Source organism: Dinoponera quadriceps, unplaced genomic scaffold, assembly GCF_001313825.1.
Source record: "Dinoponera quadriceps isolate SergipeBrazil2010 unplaced genomic scaffold, ASM131382v1 scaffold616, whole genome shotgun sequence".
NCBI classification, from domain to species: domain Eukaryota; kingdom Metazoa; phylum Arthropoda; class Insecta; order Hymenoptera; family Formicidae; genus Dinoponera; species Dinoponera quadriceps.
Genome location: NW_014555184.1, coordinates 2,825,352 through 2,836,099, shown reverse-complemented (window position 1 = coordinate 2,836,099; position 10,748 = coordinate 2,825,352). Strand labels below are relative to the sequence as shown.

Genomic DNA, 10,748 nt, shown 5'->3' with positions numbered 1-10,748 from the left:
ACTCTGCATTTGTAGATAGCATCCCCAATGAAAATTTTTCTCCGAGCCGAACGATTAAAAGACGACGCGCGTTATGTAAGATAATAATTAATCGGAAGAAGCACACGCAGTATTAGCCGATATAAAATATTATTTATTGTTAGCAAATAAAAATGCAAATCTCCACATGTTGGAATTGCAGAAACGTGCATTTGCTACATTAACGCGATTGGACCGTCCGGTTTGTCTCGATTGAGTGCGCACAATGAAATATTTTGTGTTGAATGTAACACATTTTACATATCTCAAACGGTTCACAGAAATCTTGGTGTTAATTTAACATAAGATGAATATGTTGAAAAGTAAAACAAATATTATGTCAAAAATTGACGTAAAATTAATATCCATAAAATAGTAATAAACCTTGAAGTATAAAAGTGTTATTTTAACATACATACATTGAATATCGACCCAACACAAAATATTGAGGTAACATAAGCACAATATGTTAAATTAACATACGGATATGTTAAAAATTTAACACAAACGTTTTAACAACGACCGACTTTAATGCAAGTGCAAAATGTTTTTTTACTGTGCATGTCATTCTTGAAAACTTCGAGGACGAGCTTCGCGAGTCGCTTTGTTTCTCTTAAAACAATATGAGAATTCGAGAAAATATCGCCGATAAACGATGTTGCCGGACAAATGTGCGTGCCTATAATCACGAGTGCAACGTTTACCATCGATTCACTCGTACCGTGACGTTCTGAAAAAATTCTGGATCTTTTACGATTTCAGGTAATAATATCGATCTGACCGTTTGACACCGTCGAACAACGATGGTCCTTGGCCTTGATTTGCGACGCACTTTCGTAATATTCATGTTCATATGATCGCGTGTCCTCGGCATTATCGAAATAGGATTGATTCCTTTGTACTTCAGTCGCAGCTTATACCAAATGTTCTCTAAAACGCAGATAAACGCGCTGACAACGGTTATCGCGAAGAACCCACAGAAGGCCAAATGAATGTGTTCAAATTCGACCGGTTGGAAGGTGCTCTGTCGAAGATAACCGGATTGATCATAAATGTGCGTTGACATCCACTTTCGCCGAAGGTAATTCAATATCCCGGCTGTGTCCATTCGCAGTATGCTGTCAACAAACGTGAATGATAAGGGGATCGCACATAGAATCGCAATATTGAAATAATATAAACACAGTATGTTAAATAGCACTCGGATATGTTAAAAATTTAACACAAAAATTTTAACAAAACCGATCTTGACACAAGTACAAAATATTTTTCATTCTGAATTTGTAATAATAAATATAGAAAGGATTACAGTAGACATCATAATTTCAATTATATAGTATCCGATCCAAAATTTTGTGATAATTTTTACTACTATATTTTTCACCGTATATATATCACATAGACAGCTAGACATGATACGTAGGTTATTCCGAAAGTCTCTGTAAGATGGCATTAGACGTCGCATTTTGTTACATCAAAACTGATAATGGGTTCTCTTAACTTCTTAATGTTTAATGACACTTTGTTTTTCGATGCATAAAAATGTATTCATTCGTTTAGCCGTGAGACGTGTTCAAAGTTGGCGCTTTCGAAAGAAGTGAACTTATCACGAGAAAATTTCCGCGCGATGATTTTTCACGACTTTAGAAGTCACTAACTTCGCTACAGCGCATCATCCTGCATTAAGACAACGCGTCGTTACATTACACAGAGAAAATAAATGAGTTTTTGGCCACTGTCCGTGTACAATTGATAATTCGTTCGTTTTACAATCCCGATCTGACATCTCGTAACTTTTTCCTACTTCCATACATTAAGGATAAAATACACGGTTTAAAGTTTAACACGGCGGATGCGGCAATGGAAGCGTTTGAAAATCTGGTGTCTGAGGTGCCTCCGGAAAACAAAATACTTCGACGATTGAAATCGAATGGATGAATTTCATCGAATGGAAAAGTATATCGATTGTAACGGGGAGTATTTTGAGAAATAATAAAATCAATTTCAGAAATTAATTATATGATATTTTTATACAATTTCGCTAGAAACTTTCGGAGGAATCCTCGTATTAACAAAACGTCATGCGGATCTGTCGCTAATGTAGCGTCAATTTTTCTTTGCATATTAATGAAAAATCTAGCAGTTATCAAATCGAACGGTCTGAAAGATCAGTCATCGATATCGAATGGATCGTCGACTTGTGAAGCTGGAGTTCCCAGGTTCAATTGGAAAACAACACTCACTATTTGTTAATGAGGTGTCGGTGTTGCGCCGACTTGGTTTGCAGAAACGCCAGTCTGCGGCTCCAGTAAATCTCAGGTAACTGTACGATGCTGCAGTTACGCTGAGCCTTGTGGTACGTAAATCGGAATATGTTCGGCACCTCCAAATAAACGAAGCCCGGATTGCATAATTCCGGAATGAGATTCGCGCTGTCCGTACTCATGTCGGGACAACCGTCGTTCAGTAATCCCTTCCAGTCGTCTTGAATTTCGCCCTGCAGCGATCCGTCCTGCAAGACAACTCTTTGTATCCTTACGGCTTTCTCGCGAGATTCAACATAGAAAAGCGCAATATTCTCTCTCGGAGCTTTAAATAGCGCTGCGTGCTCTTCCTGAGAGGGAAGAAAGAAAGAAAAAATCAAGAGAAACCGCGGTCACGCGGAACTTCGAGTTGTATCAGTTCGCTCTTTCTTTATTCTTATTATTTCTTTGTTTCCATTTTTACACGCTGCCGTGCAGCTTTACTTTCTTGTTTTATCGCATCTTTGTTCCTATTTTTACGTACTACTGTAAAGTGGAGGTAAACACTGCTGTTATTCCTGATGCAAAGCGTGTGTGTCCTTTTTATCGCCACGTCTTCGAGATTAGCGAAGGGAATAGAGTCTCTCCTGTTTGCCAGGTCGGAAGTAAGAGTACTGCTGAATCCGTAGGACAATAATACTCCGAGTATCAAGGAGGATAAAATGATTAATCGGAGGGACCAGCTTTTCGGGATTTTCTGAAATCCTGAATGACCAGTGTGAGCTCGGTAAGGATCTTTTTCCATTTGTTTTTTTGTTGCTAATTTCACACATCACAGTGTTGCACAATTGTGGGTAAATCGAACTTCTTCCAATTGACAAACGACGATACTACCACATGCATAACATATTCGCGTAGCCAAACGAAGCTTTCTCAGATTCACGCGGCTTTGGAAAGTGAAGTGAACCGCAGCGATACGAAAGGAGTTACGAAAGGCGATACGAAAGAGTTAACCTAACTCGTTCATACGTTTCAATATAACTAGCGCGAAAAGCGACCTCGAGACAATAGTCAATTTTTAGACTTTTAAGGCGACCTTCTGGTGTAGGGGGATCAAAAAATCGAGCTCGAGTTTTGAGCTCGCTTTTCGCGTTGGCAATGAAACGTGCGAACGAGTGTGAACTCCTTCCTTTTGCTTATCACTCGATCAGCTCAGCTCACTTTTCGAAACCGCGTGAATGTCGGAGAATTACACGCATGTTACGCACGTCGAGATATCGTCGTTTGATTCGATTTACCCATGATTACGCAACACTGTATCGGATATTTCTTAAACTTCTTCGATTTTAATAGCGTCGAATTTGACCGAAAAATCTTTGATCTTTTTTTTTTTATGAGAACGATTTAGACGCAATACACAGAATTAACTTATCAGTACATGTGTCAGCGAAATAAAAATGAAAGGAAAAGTATCGTGGTAATCTAATTTTGAAGGAAAGAGCAAATGGCACATGTGATAAAATTAAATGAGGCATCGTATTCACCAAACAATTACGTTTTAATTGCGCAACGGGTCGCTCTATGAGATATGATAACGCGATATCTCGGAGAAGAAAAGTTCAGGCAACGACGGGGCTGTGTAACGAATCAATTGAATGTATATTTTGTCTACAAGTATGTGATTTGCCTCTATTTGTAATCAATTAAAGTTGGTATATCTTTGTTGAAAAACATCTTTTCGCCCCTTAGTGCGATTCGACAGAGCACCTATACGTGTTACCTTGGCCGCTTATGCCACTCCAAACGTAAAACAGACTGAAAAGCGGCGAGGATAGCTCGTCGTGAAATTCCATGTAATTAGGGGAGATTAGCTTCTGCACATAGTATGTTCCCATGATGCTACACGCGATGCACAAGATGAAGATGAAAGCCATCAGCCACAGTCTACCGTTGAAGGTATCGAGATACCACGTTGTCGAGACTTTCTCACCCTCCGACTGGACGAACAAAGAGTATCTGAAAGCGGGACGTTTAATGCGGCCATCGCGACACAATCCCGAACGGACGAGCGCCAGCGCCGTCCTTTAATTAATTAATCATATCCGCGCGAGGATCTCGGAAACGTTCACCAAGTTTCCGGAGATGATCACACGGACTCTCAAACGCGAGCGTGTTTGGAATGGAACGAAACCGCTGTCTTGTCTATCTCATTTTACGATCACCCCCTATCAATCACGCGTGCGGCTTTCACGCGCGCGACAAACAAAATTCCCGCGGTCGGAGATCGTCGGATACGGAAATTCGTCTCTCTTTGCCCCTTTCGCTTCTCCCTCCTCCGTCTCCTTCTTCAATTTCGTTTTTCTTCCCGTGCAAACAAGCACGCACGAGAAGTCGCGAAAGCGGAATCAGAGAGTCATTAGCCGAGATACGATCGCGCCGAAGTATATATGTCCCGGCTGGTGGTGGCTAACCGAAACGGGTTAACGACCGGTGTAAAAATTCCGCTGAAAAAGCTCACGTCGCGCAGCGCGAGGACGAGCGGCCGCGATAAGAGCGAGTGTTAGACGACGCATTCTCGAAAAGAAATCATTTATTCGCCCGTCCGTTCATAGGTTTGTTCGTCCGGCCGCTCGCACGGCTGAAAGGTAAGGGATGATCGAATGAATAAGGGCGCGCTCGACTTACGAGTTGGTCGTGAACGGCCAGCTGTATTCGAAATAGCACGAGCTCTGCGCGTACATCGCCGAGGCAGTGAGCACTGCGTGAGTTCCTCCATTCACCAGCGTCTCGACGTCGTACTTTCGAACTCTCCGGTAAATCGTCCTGCATTTTCGTCGAAAAGACGCCTTTATTACGGGTGCCGCCACACACTCCCGACTCCTGCCGCCCACCCCCCCGCCCCTTCCTTTCTGCCTACCGTCTGCCGCGCACACCCGCTTTACCTTCTCCGCTGCCTATCCTGATACTATACTTATACCTGTCTAGACGAATGAATCATGCGAGTATTTTGACCCACCGCCGGGGCGTGTGGGTGGTACGCGGAAAATTGGGCAGGTTCCACGTACGGGCTCGCCACACATACCCCTTTGATGCGTCGCCATGAAAATTGTCCGTGTAAATCAACGACGTCAAGACGGCATTCAAGTGGGAAATGTAGCTGTCGCCGGCTCGGTATCAATCGAAAAGCAAACCACCCTGCGTGGATCTTTACATAGAACTTCCCACCACGCGAGAATTCGTTATTAAGATCGCTTACGTCAGTCAGCCGATCATCCCCGTTGTGACACACCGTAATGAAAATTTTCCTGCTGAAACTCGCGCACAATCGTCAAATGTGAAGTGCTTAGATAAACTGAAATATCGTATTGCCTGCTGAATGTTTCAAGAAAGGACTGTCGTCTGACAAGCTAATTGCGAGCGACACCTCGCTCTGCGTATTTCTCCTTTCGCGTAAGAAAAGAAGTGATATACAGCGCGAGGTTCGTCGCNAAAAAAGTGGTATTTTGCCCCCCCCCCCCCGCCATTTGCATTTTGTACAATAACTTTGTTAATAATCAATAACTTAACGATTATATTCGTTAAAAAGTTGTTCGATCTATCCTAGCCTGAAAGTTATGAAATGTTTATTACTATTATTGTTTGACGATTAATGAGCAAGTATATATAATTAAATGCTAAAGTGTACCTTGAAGACATTTCGAAATGCTTGAAAGTGCGTTATAATAAATTTCGGTTATTGTGTATTGCGCAACGGCGGACTACTTAAACAAATGAATGCAAATGAAAATAAATGAATAAATAATCATTGGAATTCACCACCTGATAGAAAAGATATAAAGAAAAGCCATTTTACCTACAAATGTCACACTACCACCAATACCACCTTCTCTTCTACAATTTTTCTCACAGGACGTATTACCGCCTCTCCTAAGATATACTAACTTAAACCCCAAAGCTCCTTCTAGGTTGGTCCAGATATCTCCTATGAAACCCGTGACTCCGGTTTTATCCGCGTTTTGCATGATGAACGGATTTATCTGAAAGGACATTTCAGATAACGACGTTCCGCATTAATTACCCGTCGAATCTCGTACAAAAGCCGTATCTCCGCGAAATACGCTAATGCGGAGGAAGTAAAAAGAGAAGAAAATAAATCAAGAGAAAGCACGAGATCAAATTCACACTTACTGGAGATATACCGACGAGGAGTGTCTTTCCGCGCAAATCGTTCACCGCGTCGACGCTGCACAAAGCCGTGCTGTTCGACGTTAACGCTTCAAGTTTGTCGAAGTCGCTCGTATTCGCGTTCCAATGCCAAATGTGTCCCGAATAAATTTTTCGATTTTCGGTATCCTCATAGGCGAAAAATCGAAAACATATCGCCGTGGTGAAGCACGGGAATACCAGCTGCAACGGGTGTTATGCGATTATTGCGACGAGAGAGAACGATGAGGCATGTGATCGTCAATCGAACAAGAAATCTGTTCGCATGTGAGAGAAGAGGAACGGGAGCATTCCGGATAAATAATTTCAACAGATTAGAGAATAACGAGATAAGAGAATCCCTCACCGGTAAGAGAAGATACTTCATCGCGGCGAGTTCCGATACACTCCGATAGTCGTTTCCAGTCTTACTGCGCGAGTAAGGCGAAAATCGTTCGCGTGAACTTACGGCTATCGTCGCGTCAATGGAGTAATTGACAGGTTTTACTATGAGGGGTGAAGAGCTGCCGTCCACTTTGTTGTGTCACGTCAATTATTGTGCTGCGTACGCACACGTATATGAACTGGTGCGAGGAGTTATACGATTTTAGGGTTGATGCGAAGTGACGTGTTCATCGTAAGATGTCACCGTTTAATTACTTTTGATACTACAATTTATAATTCTACATTGAAAAGAGATTCGGTAGTAAGTATTAAAATTTGGTGAATATTCGCCGACGAAATATTTGATTATTGCAACTAAACCATTCAGTTCCGTATATTAAATATATAATATATGGAATTACGGTACTGTATATACAGTATACGTAACTAAATTATTTCGTTGCAGCGATGCAATATTTCGTCGGTAAGTATTCACCAAAATTTCGTACTTCCGTACTACCAAATCCTTCTTTCAATGCATGCATGTATGATTGAAATCTACGAATCGTAATAATAATTGAGAAGAGTCTGAATATATACACATATATCTGAAAAAATTAATCTATTCGAACGATTGATTAATTGTGAGATGGGACAGAAGTAGACGTTTTAATTTGCATGTGATAATTTTCGTCACGTTTGCGGTAACTCTCAATTAGCAAGAACGATGATGAACTAACGCCGCGCGCTTGATGAAGATTTCAACGCTTGGCAAACGCTGCAATCATATACTAATCATCATTACACTGTCACGTAGAATCAGAACTTGTCAATGTTAACGTATCAAGCGATAATATCGTCAATTTTATATAATTGTCGTAATTCTTTGATTCTATATATTTATGATGTTCGTATAACTTGGATTGTTTTTCTCTTAACGGTACGATGCTAAAATATCCGAGAATACAGAGAAAAAGCGCCGTTTCCCTCATCTCCTCCCTTATCTCTCCCTTTGTTTATATTTCGCACACGTTTATCTTCTCAGTAGAAAGGGAACGTTGATTCACTTTGTGCCCCGAAGAAGACGAAAACGAAGAAGAAGAAGCGAGGGTCGAAATAAAAAGTACAGGCGTATTGTATCGGTAACGGTGATTCGTCAGATGAAATCTCGCCAAAAAAGGAAGATCGCGCGACCGCCAAGATCAAAGCGAGATACCTTCGGCGAAGCTATAAGCAATTCCGTTCCCGATCCACGAGGATGCAAATTATTATAATTGATTCCAGAAAAGAAACGTCTAAGAGTGAAGAAAGAATATGGAAATTGGTGTGATCAGACAACCATAAAATTTTATTGAACGACATAATGCACCTGAGTAGCGCAACTTGGACGCACGATTCGTCTCGTTGAGCCTAACCAGACATGATGAAAGAGTCCGTCGCCGATGAAGGTACTCGTTACTTCACGATCAATGTGTTAACGGACAAGCGGACATTGTGGAGATTTCGATGAGACTGTTGCGCGCGGCCGGGCGTATTCACTTTTCACCTTCCGGCAGTCATGCACGAAGCGCACGGGATGTTGGTTTTGGCCGAGATGGATTGCTTTACCGTTAGAGATGCGTGTACTCTTTTTGCGTTTCTCCCTTTCTGGACGGCAGATCGACTGGCGGATAGAGCGTTTCGTCATTTCGTAAGAGGCGTTGCCATGAAAAATCCACGGACGGCGCCTTCTCGCACGGAGTACTTTCACGCGCGAACATTGTCGCTTTAAGAAGAAGAAAAAAATACAAGAAAAGAGACGGTTCCCCTCCTCCGGGAGTGGGCTGTATTTATAGAACGCACCTAAAGTATGTTACGTCCCGCTTTTGCAATTTAAACGTCCATCTATCTCACCGATGGCATTCTGGACGGCGCCGCGAGTTCGAGCTCCGATGCAATCGGCCGCGCCTATCCGAAATCTCCGGTTTCGCTCGCAAGAAACATGTATGCGGAATGCAAAAAAATCGCGTCTCTTTAGAATACGCGGCGACCGGTGCATCTTCGATCGCGCGCAGCCCCGCCGCGGGATTTGAATCTTTTTGAGGTCCCATTTGGATTTCAAATGGGCCGCTCTCGCGCGCTCTTCATCGTATCCTTCCTCTTTCTCTTCCTCTTCTGACCCTCCCGCCCTCATATTTCGCTATCGTGCATCGATGGAACGACGACGACAATGACATGACGGTCGTTGCGCTCCAGCATTCGGCGCCCTCGATTTCGGACAGCATAAAAAATTCGATCGATCGATCGCTCGACAGAATCGGTAGATCCACGCGCCAAGAAATTGCACGCATCAGCGCGGCGCGCGTGCAACCGACGAATTTGAAAGTTTTATATGGCATAAGAGAGAGAGAGAGAGAGAGAGAGAGAGAGAGAGGTATCGACCGGTATCTCTCGCCGTTCTGGTCGTCCGTCGACATCGAATATAGAATAAAAAAAAAGGGACAAGGAACCATTGGATGAGTGACGATCGCTTCTTGTTTAACGGCACGGACAATCAATGCATAAAACATCTTCGCGCGGTCAGTGGCCCGAAAGGAAACGCGATGCAGCAAAGCACTTTCGTACTCTTGCTCAGCATTGTTTCGCGATGGAGACTGCGGATCGATGATGCGATAACCTCGATAATGACAATTGTACCGCCCAATTGCGAATATACAACAATGATAAACAACCATTAGCGAGAGAAATTCAATACAGAAATTTAACGTAAGAAATTAAGTAGAAGGTGGATATGCGTGACCTCTGTGCTTTAAGGTCAATAGACTTGTCGTATCAGCTCTAGGGATGAAAATGATCATAAAAGGAAGCTTGAGGAAATCGCTGAGCATCCGTGAATATTAAGTCAAATGAATATTTGCTTTCGCTGTATTACATCTACGGATCAAGTAGGTATCAACTCGCGGATCTGAACCCCTAAAAGGGTCATTGATACTTCTCAGGGTAATCGAGAGCGTCCGGGGTAGTTCGAACTACCCTTTTCATTCTTTCAGGGAATCCGGCGGTTCCCAGCTTTCCGTCTGCCGAGAAGCTTGATATACGGTCGCGTAGGTTCGCGATGTTCCCCAACGAGTACTCAGAATCCATCGAGGTCGCGGCAATACGGCGATACGGGGGTGGTCTGCGCTCGGCCCGATCTTTTTGGCGTTCGTAAAGCCGCCGTGACGGGCTTTGACGGACCGCCGGCGATTTGCGAACCGCGCACAGAGAGGAACGAAGCTAAACGTCGCCTCTCCGTGAGGGAATCGCGAAAGCAAGTCGACGGGGAAGAGGAGGAAGAAAGAAGGAGAGAGAGAGAGAGAGAGAGAGAGAGAGAGAGAGAGAGAGANAGAGAGAGAGAGGGAGAAAGAGAGAGAGAGAGAGAGAGAGAGAGAGAGAGAGAGAGAGAAAGAAAGAAAGAAAAAGAGAGAGAGAGAGAGAGAGAGGTTCGTACACGAGGAACGGTGGGGTATGGCAAGTCGCGCCGGGTGCGACGGTCGGGCGCGCGGGATTCGAGGGCGGCAGAGGGGGAGGACGGCGGTATTCGCGGTGGTGGACGACGCGGTGGCGGTGGCGACGGCGGCGGTGCCGGCGAAAAGGGTTGGGGGGCTAGGGGAGCGGCGAGGGAGTAGGAGAGCAGAGGAAGGGGGGAGGGGGGGAGAGGGAGATTTGTTGGCGGCGGGTGTAGGTATACGTTCGGCCTCTACGACACGACGCGAGTGCGTAAGATACTACGGGACAGAGGAGACAGAGAAAGACGTCGCGACGTACGCGCGAAAGAGGGAGATGCCGTAGAGAGAGAGAGAGAGAGAGGAGAGGAGGATAGAGGAAAACAGAGAGAGAGAGAGGGAGAGAGGGAAGAAGAAAGAAGAAGAAGAGAGGAGG

General features: G+C 43.9%; 1 protein-coding gene across 3 annotated transcripts in view; it reads right to left on the bottom strand.

The window, feature by feature from the left end:
* Positions 1-27: 27 nt before the first annotated feature.
* LOC106743273 overlaps positions 28-10,748 on the bottom strand; it is a 54,437-nt gene continuing 43,716 nt past the window's right edge. The window contains exons 2-8 of one of the 3 annotated variants that reach the window (XM_014616945.1): positions 6,450-6,668; positions 6,204-6,298; positions 4,947-5,084; positions 4,042-4,277; positions 2,806-3,026; positions 2,262-2,530; positions 28-1,136 (exon numbers count right to left, since the gene is read on the bottom strand). In XM_014616945.1, coding sequence (XP_014472431.1) covers positions 719-1,136; positions 2,262-2,530; positions 2,806-3,026; positions 4,042-4,277; positions 4,947-5,084; positions 6,204-6,283 — 1,362 coding nt within the window. In that variant the 5' untranslated portion in view covers positions 6,284-6,298; positions 6,450-6,668 and the 3' untranslated portion in view covers positions 28-718. The remainder of the gene's footprint in view (positions 1,137-2,261; positions 2,531-2,805; positions 3,027-4,041; positions 4,278-4,946; positions 5,085-6,203; positions 6,299-6,449; positions 6,669-10,748) is intronic. The other 2 variants (XM_014616946.1, XM_014616947.1) reach the window with 2 other exon arrangements.